This window comes from Alligator sinensis, unplaced genomic scaffold, assembly GCF_000455745.1.
Source record: "Alligator sinensis unplaced genomic scaffold, ASM45574v1 scaffold84_2, whole genome shotgun sequence".
In the NCBI taxonomy this organism is placed as follows: domain Eukaryota; kingdom Metazoa; phylum Chordata; order Crocodylia; family Alligatoridae; genus Alligator; species Alligator sinensis.
In genome coordinates, this window is record NW_005842247.1 from 1,492,696 (window position 1) to 1,518,477 (window position 25,782).

At 41.8% G+C, this 25,782-nt stretch overlaps 1 protein-coding gene across 1 annotated transcript in view; it reads right to left on the reverse strand.

The window, feature by feature from the left end:
- The window catches only part of UBL3 (ubiquitin like 3), an 84,153-nt gene that overhangs the window by 9,688 nt on the left and 48,683 nt on the right, over positions 1–25,782 (reverse strand). The window contains exon 2 of the mRNA XM_006027493.3: positions 6,210–6,318. Coding sequence (XP_006027555.1) covers positions 6,210–6,318 — 109 coding nt within the window. The remainder of the gene's footprint in view (positions 1–6,209; positions 6,319–25,782) is intronic.

Sequence of the window (25,782 nt, forward strand, 5' to 3'; positions counted from 1 at the left end):
TAATTTTTAAAGCCATTACGTGAATCTACATTAAGCTTTAAGGGTAAATATTGTAAGTCATTAACATAATTAATTTAAATCTGGTCTTTGGAAATCTAAATAGTTCTTAGCTGACCAGGTATTTTATATCACCTGTTCACAAATCTGCTTCTATTCTGCTCCATCTACTTCCTTCCTTTCCTTTTTTGTGTCCTTGTAACAAAGTATTATCAGAGTTGGTACCTCTTTGTTGGAATATGACAGGGCCGTGCTGTGAGCACTTCTGCTATGGCCTCAAACTTTCAACCTCTGGGCTGGTCAACCGTGCACCTTAGCACCTAGCCCCCACTCCATCTACTGTAGTATTTATATATCAAACAAAGCATTCAAAAAAGGATAAAAACACAGACCAAAACCTAATATGTTTGTGTAGAATACACAACTGACATCCAGAGAATAGGAACAGGCATCCAAAGGGAGAGAAACTGAAACAGGAAGGAGTATTAAAAAAATACTGTGAAAAGTATATGAAAAGACTTCTGTGAGAAAAAACAGCAGGAAGAGAAGAGTGAAAAAGAACTATTAAAATCAATGTCAGTTCAGATTTAATGCACCACGAAAAATGACATGTTTAGAAGGCTGCCCAGTACTACATGGTGTCAGGAGTGACATCAGAATAGAAGATTGGCTAGGAAGTGTATAGAAGTGGTAATATTTACCAGCTGCCTTAGAAAGTTTAAGTCACAGTATAAGGTAGTTCTAGTTGTCTGATTCTATCTGAAATTTGGAATATTTTCCATCTATTGCCTGTTTTAATTGTAGCACAGGTTCAGTGAAGGCACCATCATTGGTATGCTGTACATAGGGTATATACAAGGGTTGCAATTACCAAAGTCATTAGTATCAACTCTTGATCTGCTTTTTTGCGGAAGGAGGGATTGAATCCTTTCTCCATAATTCTGACTTTAAGACTACCAAATTGAGCCAGCTGCAGAGCTAGAATGATGCAACAAAGCAGCCAGAAGATAGAAAGATAACTTTGGTACAGTAATCCCTATTAGCTAACCTACCATGTCCTCCATCTATTTAATCTTTGCTCTAGAATTCTTTTCCCATTAACAGTAAACTTCAGATTTTAAAATGCCTGCAATGGAAGGAGAAAAAAAAAAAGTCTCCTATGAGAAAAAACCTATGAGAAAGAGTGCAGTTGGAAAAAAAAAAAAAAAAAAGAACAACTATCAGATGATCACCATAAGAAAATTCAGTTCTTCCAGCAATGCTGGAGAGATGGGGTTTAAGTATGCTCTCCACTCCACCCCCTAGTCACATTATATGGGATGGCAGTGCTTTCAAGTAGCTCATGCAGGTAAATATATCCTATCTAGACAGGTTTCCTATCTTTAGGCCCTTTTTAAAAATCATTTACTTTTAAATAATGTTGCATTCATGAAAGCCAGAGAAGGAGTGTGATTAAGGTATTAAGCTGGTTTATAGGAGACCCAGGTTCAGGTACCTACTCGACCAGATTCAGAACAGTAACTCAAAACTGGGTCTGCATCATCTCAGCCCATCATTCACTCCAACAACAAAACCTACTATCCCTCTGCTCCCCCAACCTCTCAGTCTAGTTCAATATGAAATTGAGAATCCACTGAATTCTCATATTTTGGGGGAAATAGGGAAAACTATTTCCTACCCAGTTCTATTCATTTATCTAAACTACGTGGAGGGGATATGACATTGTCCGTTTTAGTGGCTGGCGATATACTAATCTCTGATTCAGTGATGTAAAACTAGAGTATCTCCAATGTCAGTGAAGTTACTGGTTATTGTATTTTGAAAGTGGTATAGATATAGTCTATAAAGGTGCATATCACAAGCTTTCACAAACCTAAATTCATTTTGTCAGATGTTGTGAAAGGACAGCATAGAGCAGAGTATGAAGTGGAGTAAGTGATCACTGATGATTAAAATACAATAGGTGGGAGAGCAGGAGGGAAGGGAATGGGGAGGTGGAGAGGAGTCATCCTGTAAGAGGCATTATAAGCAAACAACACATAGGAACAAAAAGGGGCAACAAAAGCTAATCCAGGTAATGGGAAAAGAATCTCTCTTTAAACCATACCTATCATTTGTAGATTGTAGGTTGATTTCTTGTTCTGCAATATCCTGTTCAAACTGTTTTTAAAAAATGTTTTCTGCCTTAGAACAGCAGTCCCGAGGTTAGCCATGAAGTGTCCATGGAGGCTGAGTGTGTTCTGCCACAGGTTTGTGTGTCTTTCTGCAGTTGATGCTGTATCAGTGGCAGACCATATTTGTATACATCTTAGAGAGTCTATTCAGGCAGTGCTGAGAGAGTCAACTGACTTCGTGGTATCATCATCTCCCTGATTCCTGCTAATCTTTTTCCACTCCACAGGTGTCAATGACCTCCTGTCCCTTTTAACTATCTTGATAGTCCACTATTCAAAACTACCTATTCTTCTGGGTCAGTTAGCCATTCCTGGTAATCTCTCTCTCCTATTTCACAGCCCTAAAGACTGACTATAACAAAAAAACTTAACCGACACGTGGCAATATTAACTCAGGTATAGACGTGATTGACAGTGAAGTACTGGATACACTGTCAAGATGCTCAAGAAGGCTAAATTTTTGTTTCTGAATCTGAATAAGAGATATACATTCAACTATAACAGGGATGGCTCAAACTCTGCCCCCTGGGCCAGATCTGCTCTGCAGTGCCATGGCTCCCCACAGGTCCAGAAAATCGGTGGCAAGGCAATGGTGCCACTGCTTCTCTGCTGCCAAATTCCAGACCCATTGGAAGCCCTGGGCCCTGTATTCTGGATTGGCACCTAATTCCAGTATGCAGGGCTGGTTGGGGATGGCACCAGGACCCAATCCTGGCACACAGGGGGGCAGGAGGGGGCAGCATTGGGTCCCCAGGGCCCAATCCCCATGAGCAGGGCAGAGAAGAGGCAGTGCGAAGCCCCAGGGCCCCATCTGGCCCAGATAGGCCCCATACCACTGAACTATAATGATTACAGGAGTAACAACACAATATCTTTTGACTATTTTATGCCTAGTGTATTTTTTTTTCTTAAACTTTATATATGCTCTAGCAAATTAGTGCACACTCCAACAGTTATTTTTGTCTTGCTCTTAACCTGAATAATATGGTGCTAGCCCCCTAGCATATTAGTAAAGCTTCTAGTTTCTTAAAGTGGAGAAAAATGTGCATTGTGTTTTATGTGATGTGCCACACCCTCTGCACTCCCCTTTTCAAAATCCTGGATTCAACCATGTACCCACCCTCACCAACACTCTGCAGGGCAGTTCAATTCTACTGCGAATAAAGGCCAGCTTTAAGTAACTCCTTTAACAAAGACAGGAGTTTTCAAATTGTGAAGCGAGAGATTAATTGCTACTTTTAAGCCTTCCCAAGCAATGAGCATCTGTAAAGAATTTCAGATTTGCTGCAATTTTAAAAGAATTTCATTTTCTACCTCTAAGAACCAACCTAATACAGACCAAGTGACTGAAAGATGAAGGGAGGTGATCACAATTACAGCAACAAATGTAGGCACCGTACTTCTCCTTAACACACAAATATGGCCAGCAGGAGCCATTTGTTTTCATCAAATTTTACACACCCATCCACCCACTCACCAATCTGTAATCATGTTCAGCCTAAAAGCAATTTCCCTGGTACATGTTGTATACTATCATCATGTGTTAACTTTTTGGCAATTTTTCCAAAGCTCCACAGAATTGCTTTTTTTTCCTTTTTAGAAAATGCAATTTTTTTGTTACGAGTAAAATGCACTAATCCCAGTTTTAATTATGGTTTCACACATCTGAAATAAGAGTTTCATCAAACAGAATATTATTTAGATGCACTGACATGAGATAAAAGTAAAACAATCAACATTTCTGAGCCTATATTACATATCATTCTTTGTACACCAATAGTTAGGTAGGATGCTGACTTGAAACTGCAATGTAATATGCCCAGGAGTATATTTAAAAGAACAAAAAAAGTCTCACCATTACTAATTCAGAGAAATGCACACAACTGCCCCATCCCAGCCAAGTCAGTCTGATCCTATCAACAGTGTTCTATGGCGGGGACGAGACGGGACGGGATGGGACAGGACAGTGCATTACCAAGTCTTCAAAAACCTAAAGGGCAATTACAGAGAGGGTGGAGATGGGCTTTTCTTTGTGACCATAGGGGACAGGACTAGGAGCAATGGCTTCAAGCTGCAGCAGAGGAAATTTAGGCTAGAGATTAGGAGAAACTTTCTGACTATGGGGGTGGTCAAGGATTGGAAAAGGCTACCTAGAGAACCTGTGGAATCTCTATCCTTGGAAATGATCAAAAGAAGGTGAGACACTTGGCTGAGATGGTTCAGTCATGGATGAGTCTGTCTTGACCAGGGGGCTAGGCTAGATGATCTCATGGAGGTCCCTTTCAGTCTTACCTTCCTATGATCTTACAAGCACATTACAATAAGGCATAGCAGATATCAAAGTGCTATACCAGACAATCTGTTCAACCAGATCAATTGTACTAAACAAGCACCTCTCTCAATACCTAATGCTTCAAAAGACCACAATCCACTGTCTTTATATGCACTGTGCCAAACAGGTAATGTGATATCAGAGCCTAAAAGAATTATTTCTGACCTTCAAAAGAGACCACTTTAAGGCCCCCAAGTTAGGTTACTGATACTTAGTTCTTTAGCAAAGAAACAGATGTTACTTGTATTTCTATACACTAGCATGCCAGTAATATCATGGTAGTCCAACTAGAGGCCCCTGGGCCAACGGATTAAGTTGAAGCCCCCAAGGCTCCTGCCTGGCTGCCACTCCCCCATCATTCTGGCTGAAACAGAGGCTTCCTTCCCTGGATGCCACTTCCTGCCTCTGCTTCAAGAGGGCAGTGCAGCGTGGTGAGTGGCATAGGGAGTGTGCTCAGGGTGGGCACACCTTGTGCAGCAATGGGGTCATGACCACAAAGGCACATTTTTGAGTGTGTGGTGGGGAGGGAGAAATCATGCTTGCATGCTCCCAGGGATGGGGGAGTAGAAATTGAACTTGTGTATCCACATGGTGCAGCAGCGGAGGGGGATTATACCCACATGGACACATGGTGCAATGAGGTAGGCTGGGGTGGAGTATCTGTGCAGAACGGTAGTCTGTGACTCAACTGGCGTGGCATGCATGACACATGGTTCCCACTGGTGTGGCCTCTGGGAAGTTGGACAGCTTGCAGTGTATTTGAAAGCAATGGCATGGAACATTTGGCCCCATAGGCTAGATCCTGCCTGTGGAGCTGCTATATCTGGCTTACCAGGTTACTGGTGGGCCACTGGAAGTTAGGGAGACCCCCCCTCACAGCCACCAGAATCACCCTCACTCCTACTTGCTGCCATAGTGGCCACAGCAGCTATTTCTATGCCTTGGACTGGATCCAGCCCATGAGGAGTCCCACAGTCTAGATCTGGCCCAGGGCCCCAGGTGACCAAGACTGACATCCATGTTAAAGTACTGAAGTAACACCAAGGGTTTCCTCCAGCAGAGAATATATTTTCATTAGTCATAGTCAATGTAGTTTTCTCAATTCTGGCTAGCCTCCCAACAGATTATGAGGAAGGGAGGAAAGTTCTTGATTAATTTTTGTTAAACAACTGACACACAGGCTCTCTCAATTTAGAATACCATTATGCAGAACAGAGATACTATTCAATAATTTGAAATTATACTCATTTTTCCTTCACATCCTCTAATGCTTCTTATAAGTTGCTTGCCCTTCTCTAAACATTACTATTGTAACAGGTCCTTTCCAAGATAATGTAATAAAAAATAAGATGATACTTGTGGTTTAACTGGCCTTGTTTTTCTTTACCGATCGTTAGACAAAAGCTTTTGTATCTAATGCTTCATGATCAATTTCCAGTTACTATATCTGTTCCAAGAAAACAAATATGAAAGGAATGTTTGCGAAAGGGTAATGAAGACAAGGGTTGAAAAAAGGAAGAGAGAAATATCAGAATTAAAGTATCTTTAATATGCACACACAAAAAACCAGACAGATGCACATACACACACACAAAACATTCAACTTAAATACAGAGACCAATAATTAACATTTCAGTCAGAAAAACAAGAGTGAGGCTGCTAACTAAGCAGTCTGAGCTCTGAAGAGCACAAAATAAACTACTCACCCATTGGCCAGTTGTCATATACATGCTTTGCGATATCTGCAGCTGAGTCGTTTGGTGAAAACAAGAACTCTTTCGTTTTCCCACTTACCAAAATGAGGCGCAAATTTATCTGTAAAGAAAAAGACAACATTAGGAAGGGAGCAAAACACAAATAAACTATTTAATTATACAAGTATAACAACTTTATATTTCTTCACTGATTTAGCGTCAGTCATAAGTGTGGTCTAAAGGGGGGGGAAAAGCCAAGCAAGCACAATGTTTTAATACAGCAGTAAAATGCACAAAAAAAATGTTAGACAGGAGGGAGATATCATAGATGAATCAATACAATAACAGTTAAATTAACAAAAATATTTAAAGGTTCTTAAAATGTGACCATTAAAATGCAGAGATAAAAAACTGTATTTAACAAACAGAAAGTATCACAAAAACAAATAAGTTCAGCAAGAAATCATATCACTTAATACTCATCTTCTCCAGTCCGTTACTTTTTTTTTTTTTGTAGATAAGGAAGACAAGTCAGTCAACAATTTCTTAATGTGGGCAACTAAAACTGAAATCCTGCTTCTAAAAATTCAACTTGAGCTCTTCTTCTGAGGCCCCTCTCCTCACACACATATCTGGGGACCTGGACTGTGGGTTTTACTACAGGGATTTAATACAAAATCAAAAGAGCCTCCTGCCTGGTGTCTTATGCATCTTGGGACTCTGAATCCTTTAAATCTTCCCAACTCACCAATTCACTTTTCTCCCAAGGAGAATAACTAATTCTTCTTCTTTTGTATGGCTGACTTGGAGCAATAATTATAAATCCAGTTTAAGATTAGTTAACCAGTCTAATGGTCTTGAGGAAAGGGAATGTAGTTCTGCAAATGTCACCATCAAATTTGTATAGAGGGCAGTGTTGTTATGTGGTCCATAGTTCGATCAGGATTGCCAAAGTCACATTTTGCAGACCTTCTAATACACCATTAGTGCATCAAGTGACTGCAGCAGCCATGCCTGGTTTGGAACGGATTTTGAGCCTTTCGTGTTTCTCACAGAAGGTCAAAACCAGGAGGTGTTATTGTTGGGTCAGAAATTAGATGTTTATTCCAAATGGTGGTTTCATTCTATGGTTTCCTGTTGCACTGTCATGTCCTATGAGGGCCCATAAACTTTAATAACTAATTATTACACTACCTTAGAATCTTAGTGACACCATAATTCTGCCTTATCTCTTTTATCCAGATTCTGAAGTCATGCAATACCACATAGAGCAACTTATTCACATATTATCCCTGCCCATTCAGTTCAAGCATTACTGCATCCAACACTAGAATATTTTACATGTTGTTTTCATTAAAGCCTGTTTTCTATTCTCAAACAAATTTTTTTATAACATTTCTGTTCAAGTCAGTCATGCTCCAGCACTATTATTTACAATCAAAAGCGACTATATGCCTCATGCCTACTGATTTCTATGGAAGTCAGCAACCTAAATATCTATATACACATTTGTTCTAGGAGTTTAAGTCCTATTGATTTTCAGTGTAGACATCATTTTGTTGGTGCCCATAAGCATGTTGCTCGCAAGCACTTTTTGCTACCCACCCAATCCAGAAATGAGGCCTGGAAGTCGCAGTGAAGTCATACTCCTCCCCTGGCATTGCCCTCAAGATCCATCTTAGCACAGTCAGGAGTACAGAAGCAGTGTAGATACTTATGTCACTTTGCAAGTAGGATTCAGGTGCCAGCTACATTAGAGGCCAATTTTGTATAAATTCAGGGAAAAGGTTACTGTAATCCACTATAAAAATGCTTCAAGAAAAGCTACCAAGAGAGAGGGGGGGGGGGTGTGTGTGTGTGTGTGTGTGTGTGTGTGTGTGTGTGTGTGTGTAAAATGTTTTGATTTTTGTCTCAATGAGTATCACTGAATGAGCAGAAGCTTAAATTCAGGAAAGCGTTTTTGGTTTTTTTTAAATGTGAAAATTAAACACAAGTTTGTGCTAACAACTTGTGCTAACAACTTGGACTATCATGTCCAAGTTGTTAGCACATCCCTGCAAACCAAGATTGCAGATCAAGTCAATAGGACTGACATTTTCCTACTGCCAAATGTACTGCATGCTTCCTAAAATATGTTGAGGACAACTCCTCTGTTCCTCAGCAGCTCTCTACATATGTTGTTCCTATCTGCTTAAGCACCATATGAATTTAAGTCCTTCATGGTTGCACACACAGGTGTGGCAGATGTACAACTATTAGGAATATAGTTACTCCATCACTTGCTACCTCACAGCCCAAGATCCATGAAGCAATAATTTGAGTATCATGTGTAACAATAAAAAGTGATGCTCTGCTGGATTCTAACCCATGCCTTCAATGGGTAAAGACTCCCTTGTTATGCTGAAAATGGGAGCTCAAGGACAGGTTGTAGCTGAAAGCTCTAAGACCTGGGGTGGGCTTCACCTTTCCCCCAAAGGTGTGTTCTCTTCTAGGTTGGTGGATCTCCTCCGACGGGCTTTAAAACTAGGCTCGTTGGGGGATGGGGAAGATGAGGGCGGAGGAAGCCTTGAACCAAAAAACCAAGAGATACCCAAGAGAACAGCCCAGCCTGGAGCAAACGACGAGCAGAATGAATACCCAGGTAAGCAACTGGGGCCCGGGCAGTACTGAGATTAGGGGGCCAGTGCACACATCTTCAGGAGGCCTCAAATGCCTCTGCATAAACACTCATAGTATGGGGAACAAGCAGGAGGAACCTGCCTCCTGCTAGCTGACACCAAGCCAGACATAGTGGGGTTCACAGAAACATGGTGGGACCCAACACACGACTGGGCGGTGAATATCAAGGGCTACAGGCTGTACAGGAGGGACAAGACAGGGAGGAAAGGTGGGGGAGTGGCGCTCTACATCAAGGAGGAATACACATCCTCATCTAGTAGCACAAGGTCAGGTGAGGGGCACACTGAAGTGCTCTGGGTTAGAATACAAGGGAGTCAAGGGGAAAGGGACTTAATGGTGGGGGTCTACTACAGGCCACCCAACCAAGGGGAAGAGCTAGACCGGGAATTCTTAAGTCAGCTCACGGAGGTAGTTAGGTCAAAAGACATGGTCATCATGGGGGACCTGAACTTTCCAGACATCTGCTGGGAAGAGCAGTCAGCCAGGTCTGACCGTTCACGTAGGTTCCTAGCCGAGATACAGGACCTCAATCTAGCTCAGGAGGTGCACAGCCCCACCAGGGGAGACGCCTTGTTGGATCTGGTGCTGGCCACAGGCGATGACCTCGTGAGGGGGCTGCGGGTGCTCGACCACCTGGGCGACAACAATCATTGCCTGCTGGAATTCACCATCCAGCACAAGGTGGCAAAAGCCTGCAGCAAGGCAGCAGCCCTGGACTTCAGGAGGGCGGATTTCAATGAGGTAAGAAGAATAGTTGGGGAAGTACTGAGGTCCCGGAGGGGAGGGGAGTCAGGTGTCCAAGAGGAGTGGTTGTTCCTTAAGGAGACAATCCTCCATGCCCAAAGGGAGGTAAACCCAACCATGATCAAAGGGGGCTAGAGGGCGCAAAAGCCCCCATGGCTCACCAAAAGCATATGGGAACATCTCCTAGCTAAAGGGGAGGCGTACACCCAATGGAAGGGAGGGGCCACCACCAGGGAGGACTATACCTCGGTTGCTTGGGGCTGCAGGGGGGCGGTCAGGAAGGCCAAGGCAGAGATGGAACTGGGACTAGCTACCTGGATCAAGGACAAGAAGAAGTCCTTTTTTAAATACATAGGGGGCAAAAAGAAGGTACTGGGTAACGTGGGGCGTCTGCAAGACATGCTAGGAAATCTGGTTGTTGCAACAGATGACAAGGCTAACCTATTTAACTATTTCGTTGCCTCCATTTTCCTGAGCAGGGACCAGATCAGCCCATCTGCCGAGACCCCCTCAGACCCCGGGGGAGACGCACACAGGCCTAGGGTCAGTGAGGATTTAGTCAGGGAACTTCGAGGGACTGGACGTATTTAAATCAGCTGGTCCTGACAACCTCCACCTCAGAGCGCTGAGGGAATTAGCAGAAGTCATTGCAGGACCCCTGGCATGGCTTTCCGAGTGCTCGTGGTGCTCTGGTGTGGTGCCAGAGGACTGGAAAAGGGCCAATGTGGTTCCCATTTTCAAAAAAGGGAGGAAGGAGGACCCGGGGAACTATAAGCCAGTTAGTCTTACCTTGATCCTGGGTAAGCTTTTTGAGAGAATTATCCTGGTGCATGTCCACGAGGGGCCAGCGGGGGAGGCTGTGCTTAGGGGCAACCAGCATGGGTTCATTAGAGGCAGGTCCTGTCAGACCAACCTGGTAGCCTTCTATGACCAGGTCACAAAAGCCTTAGATGCAGGGGTAGCAGTGGACGTAGTCTTTCTGGACTTCAGGAAGGCCTTCGACACTGTCTCTCACCCCATTCTCATTAAAAAACTAGGGGACTGTGGCGTTGACACCTACATAGTCAAATGGGTCACTAACTGGCTGGAGGGCTGCACTATCAGTGACTTGGACGAGGGGGTAAAAAGCACCCTATTCAAATTTGCTGATGACACTAAGATGTGGGGTGATGTGTGCACTCTACAAGGGAGGAATAGGCTGCAATTAGACCTAGACAAGTTACATGGGTGGGCAGATGAGAACAGGGTGGGTTTCAACACTGACAAGTGCAAGGTGCTGCACCTTGGGAGGAAGAACCAGCAGCATACCTACAGGCTGGGAACTCCCTTCTCATCAGTGCAGAGGCAGAAAAGGATCTTGGAGTCATTATTGATGCCAAAATGAACATGGGCCGACAGTGTGGGGACGTGATCAGGAAGGCCAACCACACCTTGTCATGAATACACAGATGCATTTCAAGTAGGTCCAAGGAGGTGATCCTCCCCCTCTATGTGGCACTGGTCAGGCCGTAGTTGGAGTACTGCGTCCAGTTCTGGGCGCCGCACTTCAGGAGAGATGTCGACAGCATTGAGAAGGTTCAGAGGAGGGCCACACGCATGATCAGGGGGCAGCAGGGCAGGCCCTACAAGGAGAGGCTAAGGGACCTGAACCTGTTCAGCCTCCACAAGAGAAGGCTGAGGGGGGATCTAGTGGCCTGTTACAAACTAGTCAGAGGGGACCCGCAGGTATTAGGGGAGTCCCTGTTCCCCCGAGCACTACCAGGAGTGACTAGAAATAGCAGTCACAAGCTGGCAGAGGGTAGATTCAGACTAGACATCAGGAGGCGCTACTTCAGTCAGGGCGGCTAGAATCTGGAACCAACTTCCAAGCAAAGTGGTGCTGGCTCCTAACCTGGGGGTCTTTAAGAGGAGGTTAGACGAACACCTCGCTGGGGTCGTTTGACCCCAGTACTTTTTCCTGCCATGGCAGGGAGTCAGACTTGATAATCTGCTCAGGTCCCTTCCAACCCTACCAACTATGAAACCTCTGTCTCCACTCCACTGCCCTCTCCATCTTAAGTTCATCTAGCAATCTAGGATGAGCAAAAAAGTTGGTTACTATACAAACTGGGTATGTCTGCATGAGATGCTGACTGCGCAGTAGCCGAAAAATACTGTGCACTAGTACGTCACAGCACGGATGGTGCCAATATGCTACTGCACAGTATTATTTGGCTACTGTGCAGTAATGTCACCTAAAGGATGGTCACCGGTGCTACTTTGCAGTAACTCTAGTTACCGTGCATTTTAGTACTTGCTAATACAAGTATTAAATAAATGTGCAGGAACAACTGTGCAGTAGTGTCTGTGCAGTAGATATGCCCACTGAGTAGCTAGTTTTTCTTCTCTTCCTTGATTTTCTGTCACATTAAAGGCTACAGCCTCTCTCTCTCTGAGGCTAGTCCAATTGTAACACTTTTCTTTAGTGAGTAAGAGCACTACCATGACCGCTGTGAGAAACATTTTTTATTTCTACAATAGTGACTGCTGGAACTGGAAGTCAGTCTTAAAATAAAAAGACCTTTTCTAATTTACGGTCAGATAGACACGATAATTATACTGTCTTCAAAGGGAGGATGAAGGGGGATATACCATGGTTCAGCTAGTTTGGCTATCTGCTCGATCCTACAGTAAGTAGAAGCTAAAGCTCAATAAATTTACACCTGCTTCCATCAGGAGTAAAATTACTGCAGTTTACCTTCATCTGCTGTCAGACAAGAGCAGAGAGATGAAACTGTTAAAAAAAATTCTCTGATGTGTGTTCATAAGTGGCAAATCCCCTAGTCCCCCGATTTAAAACAGTAACATTTTTTCATCTGACTGCAGCCTTGGAGTGCACGTGCAGATTTTAATGTGCACCAAAAGGCTGCCAAACAATCTTAAAAGTGAAGGGAGGGTCACAACCTAAAATATGTACGTATGCTGCTACTTTTCTAGGTGTGAACAGCTTGCTCACCATGGGCACCTATACATGAGCAGCAAGGCTGCTCTGGTGCACTGTAATTGCAGTGCATTGCAGTAGGCTTGATTAATCGAGTCTGCTAGAGTAGCAATTACTGCACTCCAGCAGACTCCAGCATTTTATTTATTAGTGTCTCACAGTGTACCACTCAATGCATCAGTGTACCACTTAAAAATGGCTACGGGGGCCACTTAAACTAAAGCTCGTCAAATGAGTTTTAGTTAAAGCGAACCTGCCACATATTTAAACACAGGGGCACTGATACACAAGACACTGCAGGCGCTCTGATTAGAGTGGCTTTTGAAGCCACTCAATTAAAGCCCTCTTCCCCCACCCCACTACCGGAGCACATGTATAAACACCCCATGAAACGAATCCTCAAACACTGCCCAAGATTGGGTTAGATGATCTGAGGAGATAAAGACAGACTAGCCTTCAGCTTGACACAATCTCTATGCTGAAAAAAGTATTAAGACCAGAGCCCTAGTATGAATCACAGAATGTATTATCCACTTAGAGGAACATTAGGAAATGGCATATTTTCTTCTGCTGCTCCTGCTTTTTGGCTTATTCGCCACACTACTGGAACAGACTGTAGAAAATGTTATGAAAGTGAAAGTAAAATTAATTTAAACAGTTCTGTAGTGGTTGGGGGAGATCCCTTGCATTGTCCAAGTAAACAAATTCAAGGTGAACATAAGCAACATAAATGAAAAAAAAATGAATTAAACATTCATTTATATTTGTCCAACTTCATTTGATGGTGTTGGTTGTAGCCATGTTGATCTAGGGACACAGGCAGACAAGGTCAACCTCATTTGAAAGATTCACTTGAGAGATTCAAACAAACAATCTCATGATCTACTAAAAGATGCCTTAAGCAAAGCTGACAGACTTTTAAGGGGTATGCTATAATATAGTTTTATTATTTAGTTTTGTTAATATAGTTTTTATTTTTGTCTCTGAGCAACTCTCATTGGGTATTAGTCAAAGCCTGAAGTCCTAGTATACTCAAGGACATGGTACATCAAGTGCAGCTAACAGCTGCTCTTACAAAGGGTTAAGATTATTTTTAGATAAGCAAACATACCAAATATGTCTGAAGCATATGGCACTATAAATTAAATAAATAAATAAATAAATAAATCAATCATTTTTTTTCCCTTCACTCTTGGCTTGAAGGACTCTTACTGTTCACTGTTGTGTACAAGCGTCCAAAGTGGTTTGGATCAGCAAACCCAGTCTTTAAACTCTTCTTGAGGCACCCGAAAGTGTTAACAGCACGCAACCACTATGTTGTTTCTTCTGCAGAATTACGTGATTATCTGAAATTCTTTCAAAACACACTAATGCAAATAGAAACAAATCATTTAGATCCCTTACCACACTTTTTCTAAAACAGTGGCGGGCAATTATTTTGGACGGAGGGCCGCTTACCGAGTTTTGGCAAGCCATCGAGGGCCGCATGACAGGAAGCCCCGGGCAGATAAATATTTTCTAAATTTTTTAGGGGCCCCGCGGGCTGGATAGAATGGCTTGGCGGGCCGCACCTGGCCCACAGGCCACATTTTGCCCACCCCTGTTCTAAAAGATAGTAGGCAAACTAAGGGCATGTAGGCACTGGAGGGAGAAGTAGATGAGGTCATGGAAGAGATCTCCAATACAGCAGTAGTCCATTTAAGATCTCCAAGCACGTGGAATGATTCTCAGAGGCTTGATCTAAAGTATTATCACATCTCACAAAAAGCTGCAATAAAATTTAACTCTTATCTCTACATGAAAAAGTTCTCTCCCTTCCCTCTTCAACAACTGTGGTCTTGTCCTTGTTATGCCTTTTGCGCTTTTAATTACTAGACTATTGGTAAGTGGCAAATTTGTTCCTTCATGAGGGATAACAACAACAAGGCTTTTAATTCTATTTTGGAGGCTACAAAAAGGGGGTTCCTACCTGTTGCTGCAGGTAAATAGATTCAGGATCATAAAACTTAAGTTTTGTATTGTTTTAGCAAAAATGGAATGTTACTGACGAAAGGTGAAAGGAACCAACAATGTCAGAAGCAGGATTAAGTGTGATTTATGGAATATGTCCACTTCAGTTACTTTTTACAGTAGCAAACTATTAATGGAACATTCGTATGTTCAAAATCTCCAAGTTACCAACTTCATAGCTACGTCTCCTGAACAACTCAGCTACATAGCACATGCACAATGAAGCGTTATAAAAAGGTCTTATTAAATAGTGTGTGGCAAAATAAAACATACTCCACTAGTATTTCTAACTGCTGTATGATCACAATGGAAATGTGGGTTATGAACAAGCAAGAGCAAAATTTTTACTCAAATGAAGAGGTTTTATTTAAAAACTAGTTCTCAACAACATTATTATGAGCTGCTGTTGCTGCTAAAGGGGCAATACTTCTGGGAGAACTTACATGAACTTGTCTTCAGGCTCAAATGGAGGAATGTGCAGTCTCACCCAACAAATACTGATACCACAGCTTATTGTTTTTACCTTCAAATATGCCAACATTAGAACTGAAATGAGACCACTTAATATTAAATGCAAAATGTGTTATGTTCTGTTGAAAATGCAGTCAATCAGAACACGAGAACTATGTTTATAAGGATTATATTTACACAGTAAGGAAGTTGATTACTCTTTACCTCCCTTCCCTTCAAGCAGATGAAAATTCTGCTGAAACTCACAATACAGATTCATTACTGAGGTAAGGACTAAAGAGAAAAAAACAGAGTCTTGTTTTCCCCACAGCCAGTAATTATTTTTGCTTCCAGTAGGAGATGGCTTACAATATAGCAAAGTATTTGAGAGCATTAAAGATAAAAATCTGGTTTCTGCTTGAAAGGTCACTTTCTGTATCCTGTAATCTTGGAATGATGACCTAGTTGTGGGTGGAAAAAAGCTTTAGAATAAAGGAAACTCATAAAGTATAAACCAGAATAAAAAATAGGAGGTAAAGTTAACACTGCTTTTAAACACCAAAATGGAATTTTAACTGCTGCTCTAGCAACTGAGTAGGAACCTACACCAATATTTTCAAAACTGACTTCTTGTGCCCAACTTGAAAAAGTTATTAAGGGCCCTGGGAGAAAGGAGCAGGTACTCAACACTTTCAAGGAATCAGGACATTTCAGAATTAGTCCAAGTTGCATGCTCCAAAATTGAGGCATCCAAAAAATTACTAGTCATTTTTTCAAATGTTAGCTTTTCCATCTGCTAAACCACTAGCAAAAGAGGCCAAAGCTGTTAGTATGTTAAAATTAAGTAATGGGACAATTCTATCTATAAGTGTGTTCATAAATATGAAGGTGGCAAATTTCAGACTAACACTGCTAACTACTTCTCTCTGCTCATAAATAGGAAGTATAACTGAATTGTTTAGCTCAGTGATACTTAACCTTCTAGCCCAGTGGGCAAAATACAGCATGTGGGCCACATCTGGCCCATGGAGAGACTTTGATGGGCCTGCAGTGGGTCTCTCAGTGCCACCTGGCCCAGGTGGCATCCGGCCTGTGGCTCGCATCCTGCTACCCCCAGGCATGCAGTAGGGCTGGGGCGGCTATTTCTGGTTCCTGCCACTGGGCCCAGCTCCATGGAGACTGGTGGAGACCCATGCACACAGCCTTGACTCTGGCCCACCCTATGCCCAGCTCCAGACCAGACAGGACCCACACAGACAGCCCTGACCCTGGCCCGCCCATGATGAGCAGCAGCGACAGCATGCAGGGAAAAAAACGCCGCTGTTTGGCCCTTCTTGTTGCAGACAACTGGAGCTCATGTCTGGGCTGCCCAGCAGCTAGGAAAGCCCAGCAGCAGAGAGGAGGGGTGGGGGGGGGTGGGGTGGAAAGAGGCAGCTGGTTTTCCCTTGTGCCCAGCAGCAGCTTTTGACTGGTGCTGTTGCTCACTGTGGGCAAGCAAGTCTAGAGTGGGCACAGGACAGGCCAAGGCTGGGAATGGAGCTGTGCGCTTGGGTCCTGGCTGGTCCAGAGCTGGTCTAACTCCAGCTGGGGTGAGCCCAGAGCAGGCATGGAGTGGGCCAGAACCAGGGCTCTGTGCTCAGCTGCTGCTGGGTACTGGTGGTGGCAGCAGTGACAGAGAACATCTGCAGGACCCACAGGCTCCGGGTTTGGTGAGGTTTTGCGGGGGGAGGGAGGATGGGAATGCTGACCAGCCTGCAACGGCTCCCAAAACTGCCTATGTGGCCTGAGGGCCCAAATAACTGCCCACCCCTATTCTAGCTCCACAGGCCAGATAAATAGATGAGTGATGCAGGACTGGTCCTGTGGGCAAGGTCATATGGAAAATCTGGTACACTAGCCCAACTCTGTGCACCAGATCCAGCCACAGCCTAAGCCTGCCTACCAGTACAATCCATCATACACAGCCACATCATCCAGCCTGTAGAGCTCTCCATGGTTCTAGAAATTTGGCAACGGGAAAGTGATGGCAGCAGCAATTGCCATGGCTCTGGCAACTATTGCTACCACCATTCCCATGCTGCAAAAATTTCCAGATCCCAAATTTCTGGACCCATGGAGTCTCATAGGTTGAATGATGTAGAATGGAGCTAGGTCCAGCTAGAGGACAGCGGTTGAGCAGCACTGGTTTAGCTTATTTCATCTTCATACACTTTTAAAAACATACTCCATGTTAACAACCTTCTGTGATAAAATATTTATTACCCTGATTTCACAGATGAGATCCTGGGGGTAGAAGGATAAAATGATTTTCCAAAGTAACTAAGGGAATCCTTACCACAGCAAGCCTTTCCACCACAGGAGCTCCTCATTCCCACTGCATACATATGCCCCCTTTTATGGTAATGAATGATGATAGCAAATCCTTAACCAAGATATTGGTACAGTAGAACCAAGATCATTTGTATCCAAGCTGTGTGGAACTCCGTTTGTACAACAGATGGTCAAATTAAAGACTGGTCATTCAATTGTTTGCAGACACTTTTTCTTGAAAAGGCACCACTTCTCCAACTAGCTGGAGCTCCTCAGTGGTCCTGAACAGTTGATCAGAGAAGTGGAGCTCTTCAAATAAAAGCTGAAGCAAAAAACTGGGCACTTCAACAACCCCACATATCTATTTGCTCCAGCTCTGTATATCCCTAGTTAGTTTATAAACTCTCATCTTTACACAGGAGTTTAAGAAACGTAATGCTACACCCATCTAGATTGTACTGTATTATTCATTTTTACACTATGGTAATGATGAGGACCCTCCCCCCACCCCCACACAGAGAACTCTACACAAACGCAAAAAGTGACAAGCATATAAAGTCCTAGACATAATTGGGTATTGTTTTGCTGATTTTGCTTCCCAGAAACGATGAATAATAGAAAGTTAATGAGAGAAAATGCCCCCCTCTTCTTAGGAACTTGTTACACACTCAAGGACAAGAGATGGCAGAGGTAATTCAGAAACAAACAGGTTGAAGTTGTACATTTTGCAGTTTGATTTATTTAGTTTCTGCTTTGTCTGCATAATCTTTAGTCAGAGAAATTCTCTTCAAAGCTGAAAGTTATGCCAAGGCCTGCTGAAGATGTGGTATGATCCTAGCCTATAGGCTGCCTGCCATAGGTTTGTGCCACTATGCGAATAGAAGCTTGGTTTAAACAGCATCAGATTTGCTTAATTAAAAATTGCAAGGAGCTGAAAAAAATCTAACTGATGGCCACCTAGATCAAGATGACCTGTGGCTCTTAGAGCGTAAAGGCAAAGTCTCTTTTCTCACCCACAAATCTAAGGGAGTGGGGGTGGGGCAGAATCCTACATTTCAAAAATAAAATCTGACTACAGGTCCCATCCCTTTGATATTCTTGGATTGTCCTTAACAGGCAACACCAAAACATACATGAAGCACACATTCCCCCAAATTAAGCATTTTTAAAAATCAGTACTAAGTCCTCAGTTTAGGTATTCATGGTCAAGAAATACTCTGTTACAGTCTTTGATCTGCTGTTTAAAGATATCAAACTAATTAATTCCAACTATATGTTTGTTTTTTTTAAAGTTACCCAACCTAATGCCCTAGTAGGCAGAAACACGTTCTCCTGTACAGCACTCTAAACCATTGGTGCTCAACCTTCAGCCCAGAGCTGCATAACCCAGTTTACAGGCTCCCCCACCATAGGTCCAGAAATGTGGTGGCAGGGGGGCAAAGGCAATATTAATTGCTATACCCCAGCTGCCAAATTTCAAGACCCATGGGAAACTGCAGCCCAAATATAGTGGCCCTGTCCTAGGACTGAGGACTGACCATTGCAAGGGGCTGGAAAGGGCAGGCATGAGGTCAGGCTGATATGTAGCCAGATCCAGACATGTGGGATCACGCTCATGATCCCTACAGGCTGACCCTGCATCACTCATCCAGCCTGTGGGGTTGGAAGGTTGAGTACCATTGCTCTAAAGAAATAATATTTAAAACAATATGTATCTTCAGTCTATTAAATGTTAATGGAGATTGACTTTCATCACAAGAAACCAGAGTGCTTTATAAACTTTATATATCACATCACATAATAATACAACATCAGTAGAAGCCATAACTAAAAATGTCTACAAAGACAGCATGTGTACAGCATTACAGAAAGTATTGAAGTATTCTTTCCAACACTGGTTGCTCCTGTTACTGAAAGAGAGCAGACAAAGGAAAAAGCAGCTTTGAAAGATTTTCACCTCCAAGTAAACATTGGTTAACTATTTTTTTCCTCAACAGAAACAAACAGCTGACAATGAGCATGCACTTCTGATTTATTGTTTGTTTACAACTACAATAAAAGATCAGCAATATTTTGTATATTCAGGTGGTATACTTTGTGCTTTATTAGTTAACTTTGCTAGTTCTACAGGACAGTCAGGTTTCCTTTGGTCCTTCTGTAGGTTTTTCAAAACCTGAAAGAAAAAAGATCAGTTGCAAACCTACCCTGAGGACCATGCAGTCAGGCCCTAGTGCCCAAGTACAGCTCCAGTGGAATCAAAGCATTTGTCATTATGTTGCTTAAGACAGGACTTGGGACAAAACAACATATTGGCTTGAATTTACAAGGCCAAGGAGAGTCCCTGAAACAGTTAATAGAAAACTCTTTTACAAGATGACTGCCACTTTAACAGTTACCATATCACAGAGGTGATAATTGTTATTACATTAATGATTATATTTTGAAAACACATTCTGTAAACTGACTTTCTAAAGCTTTTTGTGGAAATCACTAAGTTCTGCCTATAAACTTATACTGGTTCCATAGTTAATCTACTGCAAAACAGATAAAAATGAAAAATGAACAAAAACCAAAGAAAGGAATTGGAATAAACAAATTAATGGGATGGTGTGGAGCACTATAAACTTTTATTGACACTCGATTGGTAGACCTGCATAGCTCACTTGTAGCTGTACCACTTCTTCAACACAGGCACCCCAAACCATAAAATATTTATTGTACTCCAGACCATTTCATTCTAGATTTATGTGAGCTTTATTACAACTTCTGTAACAAGGACATTAATCTTTTAATATGTAACCAAAACAATTTAAACAAAAAACAAGCTAGCAATACATGCGATTGGTCCCCTAGAATAAGGAACAAAGAGTTTTGTTCAGATAAGACAGGATCAATGTAAATTAAGAAAGGTTGAGGAGGAAAGTAAGAGGATAGAGATAAAAGTTTAAATGCAAACAGAATATTTAGGAAGAAAAGTGCAACCTTGCTGATAAAACAAACATTCAACTGAGTGGGGGGAGGGTATAATTGGCTTGTCTGTTTTGTTTTGTTTTAGGAAAAAAGGTCCCACAGCTTGAATTCAAAATTACAGCCCTGAGTAACAGTTCCTCCACTCTCTTACTCCTGCTTAAAAACAGGATAGTGAGGACAGTATTTTACTAGCTATCCTCTTACAAGCCCCTCAGGGTTAGCACATTACCCTCCGAGTATAGTGAGCTTGGAAACAGTAAGCTGCAGTCAACATAACAGCAATACTGCTGAACACAGCTGATAGTAAAACAACACATACCCAGGCAAAGAGCTTTGCTTAAACTAAACCATAATATCTTCAGGCAACAACTGTTTTTGTACTACATACTTGTATAGTGACTAGCACAGCACAACCCCAACTGAAGCTAGTCAAGAATTTTTCCCTGAAATGATTTAATCTGAAACTCCTGATACCTTCCCTTGAGAAACCTTTTCCAAAATATGTCGTTAGGTCCTGGCTGTAGTATCTGATCCAATCCATACAGGGAGACCAATGCTGCCTACCAAAAACAACCAATAGACTTGCGGAACGTAACAACCAAAAAATTATCCCCCCTACCCTGCCATCCTAGAATATCAGCATCATAAAAATGTATCTTTCAACTGATAGCAGTAGCCAACCATGCCCCCTCCCAACTTGGTAGAAATTATCTGAACTTTTACAAATATCTTTACATCTCAAAATACATATGTGGAATGTTTAAAATATGAAGTATTACATAAAATATTGATAACAAAGCCAAACTCCACATCAAATAAATTATGAGGGTGCTTGACATCAAAGTACCTCTCTTTCCAAGTGATCTATTAAAATATACAAAACTTATGATCTCTCTCACTCTCGTGCACATGCACCTCGCACCCCCTTGTGTTTATTTCATATATATGCAGCCAGATAAAATTAGCTATTCCATCTCCTTCATGACTGTAATACCTAGACACAAGGTAGAGAAGACCATATTTTGGAACTACGCTGTAATAAAGATTGCAGTATCATAGGTTTATAAAAGCTAACTAGACAGCAATTAAACATGTTATTCTCAAAGCTTCCTCTTTCAACGTAATGTTATGCTTGGAATAAAAATATTCACCTCAAGATAATGTAGATAAACACAGGACAAAGGAATTACCATATGCAGTAACAAAATTCTGACAGAGATCACTTCGATAAAAAAAAACAAACAAACGCATGTGCAGCAATGAACGAGTTAAAAAACAGAAACAAAATTCTAAAAACCCTGTCAAACGTATCAAGACTGGTGCCAGCTTGTCCAGAGATTACTGCGGGTAAGGTCCCAGGAACACAGTCTCAGCCAGTGTCACTGCAGTGTAAAATATTTCTGCAGCCACCAGGGGACTCCTGCTGACAGGAGAGCTGCTCCAGACCCATTTCATTGTCACTTCCTACAACGTCATTGGTGTCAAAGGTCACGTGATGTCACTTCCTGATGTGATACCACTTCCTGTGAGGTCTTGCCGGCCCACTGGGCGATAAAAAGTTTGTGATTCGGCCCCACATTCAAAAAGGTTGGACACCCCAGGTCTAGAGGATCCCATTAAGCATCTCTGTGATACTTAGTTTCAGTTCTCAAACTGGGGATTTGTATCTCCAGAGATAACATCCTTGTTAACAGCAGTATATGGAGATGAGAGATAACAGACCTGATTATCCACCCATCAGCCCTATTCTGTCTCTGCAAGTTTGTATACAGAGTCAATGGTTACCTCCCTCTAAAAGTGCAAAGTTTCAAGAAGTTAAATGAACAGAGGATTGTTGGGGGTGGAGTAGATCAGGGCAAGTAAGAGTCTGGAGATAAATACAAGGAGGGAGGGGTAGTAGAAACAAGCGAAACAGTTTGAGCAGAATACTCCAGAAGTCTTGAGGGATAAATCTGAGTATAGCTTCTACTGATTTGAGAGTTAGTGAGGGAATGGTATGGTAGAAAGGAAAACTTATAATGGCAGCAGGCTTGCTAGGCTGTAAAAGAGACCCTTGCTTGGGAATATTTTAATGAAGGTTATATCAAACAACAAGAATGCACTTTTTGTAGAAAACAATGATTAAATCGAAGCTTCTTGACCAGTGATTTAAAATCACGATTTCAATTGATTTGATTTAAATCAAATCTACCCTGATCCCTACAATTCAAAATATAACCTTAACATTTTTTTTTGAGTTACCCCATGGTTTTGTGAAATGGATAACTGAAACATGTTTAATTGCTTGAAACTAATAATAAACATTATTAATAGCTAATCAAAGCAAGAAAAGATTCACAGGGATTTTGGCTCTCCAGATACCAGCTTCATAGGAGACTAACTTATTTAAGATCAGATGGACAAAGTTCCACGCCCCCCAGTCCCTCAGCTTTTCCCCAAATTAACTTATTTCTACCTACTGCCAGATACCCAGCTACTCAATTCCTATTAGGTCAGTTTACAAACCCTCTGTGTCCCCTGTAAAGCAGGTACCTATGGTGCAATGGCTTGCAGAGTTCTACCGTAAAAAATACAATGAATCACAAGACAGATTGACCATATACTACTAGGAGATAAGCCAGCAATCTCCTCCCCCTGCAAAAATCCCCTATTTCTCACTTCCCCATACATATTACTTTTAACAACAATTGTTGTCCTAGCAGCCCTATGAAAGCACTCTGCAGCATGCCAGAATGCTAGTAGATTTGGGCTATTTTGGACCAAGGCAAACAGTCCCATTCCCCCTCCTGCTCCCCACCCCCAAAGGCCTACCTACAAAAATAATGCGTTTTCCCCATTCAATCATGTTTAAGGGCCAGCTACCATATGAAGAGGAACCAAAAGGAGCAGGGTAGATGTTGGCAATGTGAAGAGGGGGGAGGGTGGGGAAAGGTGGGGTCTCTAAGCCAACAAAAAGTTAAACCTCCCAAATTCTCCAGGGCACAGAGAGAAGAATTGGACGGGGGTGGGGAGAAGAAGAATTGGAGAAGGGCGGGAAGAACAAAGAATTCAGATAGCTTTGGGTTACAAACATATATTTTGTATTCATTATTCTACAATGATGAGATTTTTGAGGAGAGGAAAAGCAAAAAAATGTTACTGGCATGCTGAGGAAAGCACAGAATCTGCCTGTGCACTGGGAATAAGAGGAAGTGAAATGATAAAAAATGGGATGAAAAATGGAAGACTGGGAAAAGTATATATAGAGGATCCAGACTTGGACAGGATGGAAACTGTATAACCAGAACTGAGATACAAATGAGGGCCAGAAACAAAAAGCTCATATAGAAGAACACGTACATAATAACAACACACCTGCTTGTAATGGTTGGTTTAACTGACACTACCAATATATTTAGTTTTGCAAATTATGTAGTCAAGTTCAATACACTAATTTTCCACAACAAACAGTGACCATGCATTTACTATGAATGTTAGTGTCTCTAAACCACGTTAATAATGTTATTTTCATGGCCTAAGCATCTACACAAGGGCAATTCAACAGAACAAGTCTTAAGACACCTTGTGAAATCCTTGCTACACATGTGCTCATCTCTAAGAACTTGTGTGACAAGTAACGAAGTCTAAAGATCTGGAAGCTTTTATGTTTTTTATTCAATTAAAATCAATTAAAAGTAAATAAAAAGTAGTTTTAAAAGTAACTTAAACAGAGACAATATATGAGAACTCTCAGCTTTTCACAGTTCAAGTTGGTCACTGAAATTCTATCCTTTATCTCAAGAATCTCCCACATGCACAGGTAATTTCTGAGACAGAGCAGGAGCAACTAAGGAGCATTTCCATATTGAAGTGAATATCATTGTTTTAAATTATGTATGACAGTGTGCTTTGCTAGCAAAAATAAATAAAGTTAGCTAAAGGCACTTAGAAACATTCTTTAGAAACCTTAAAAAAAAAAAATCAAGGATTTTACTATTAAAAACAAATGTTACCTACCAATGAACTAAGACCCCAACTTATAATTTCTAACCTTATACCCCCTTCTCTCTCTTCCCTCCACTCCCCAGCCTGTCTTTCAATACAATGAACCCTTCAATCTACATTTTCACTGACTACCTGTCTTGCATGCATACCAGACCAGCCTCTGGCTTCTTTACTTTTCATTCCATCCAGGAAGAGCACACACCAACAGCTACAACTTCCTTAGCTTGATGAAGGGTTTTTGAACCCGAAAGCTTGCTTAAAAATTGTTTTCCAACTATTTAAGTTGGTCTAATAAAAGATATCAGATTCACCCAAAGAACCTTGTCTGCCTAACCTTATACTGACATACTGTGGGGTAAGAAGTGCAGAGTTATCAAATCACCTGAATACCTAATCACAGATTATACCTTCCAATATATTTCACACCTGCTACTAAACCAGAAAATTATGTGGAAAATAGATCCCCCCCACTAAGGGTCCCAGGGCCAGCTTCCCACAGGAATCCCAGCACTCTCCATCTGCTCAGCTGTTGGAAATGTCACTTGCACTTCTCACCAAGGTGCTCTGCCAGCACCTTACTAACAAAGCCCTCACTTTCTACTTTGTTTCTGTATCTTAGCTAATATGAGTCTTAAATTTTTCAAGCCTGAACAGCAATGAAGGAGGAATTTTTTTAATGTATTACAAGTATTAAAAAAAGAATGGGGCAGAGAATTATTCCTTGAAGCAGAGGTGGATTTCAGTTGACTTGAGTGGAAATATCATGAATTAAACTGTTATTATCTGCTACTGAATCCCAGTTTCACTGGGCTTACTGTGTAACATGGCACTTGGCCAACATTTTGCCATTTTAAAGCACTCTAAGTCATAGAGCAGTGGATCATTGAAGGCAAGAGGCAGGACATTAGACACTTTTGTCTTTGATGCAGAAAAATAGTTTTAAAGTTTAATTGAAAGTGGTTGTTTAAATTACTGTAGACCTGGTTTACTCTAGTGAAAGTAAGCAATCCACATGAATGAGAGCAAAACCTCTTCTTCCTAATTGGTTCCTTCTTAATATAGCCAAGCATAAACATTGATTCCCATGATGCCAGTACAAGGATTGTGATGCTGATACAAGTTTCCCTAGGGCAAAACTTCTCAGGAACTAGCAACTTGACCTTAGACTTTTGCAAGTGCTTCTCGGAACAGGAAAATAATCAAAATTCTTTACTTTCAAAGTTGGCTTTTTCCCTCAATGAATGATGCTTAATTCACAACAGAAACAAAAGTTGTTTGTTTACAAAGAACCTTAAGTAAAACAAAACTATGTAAGCACCATGGGACAAATAGGTCCCTGATGAAACTCCACAAAGCCAATAAAGATGGAGTTACACCACGGATAAAATTGCAGCCAGGTATTTATTCTGTTCTGCATATATAGCTGAACATTAAAAAGGGCAAGTGTCGCTTTCCAGC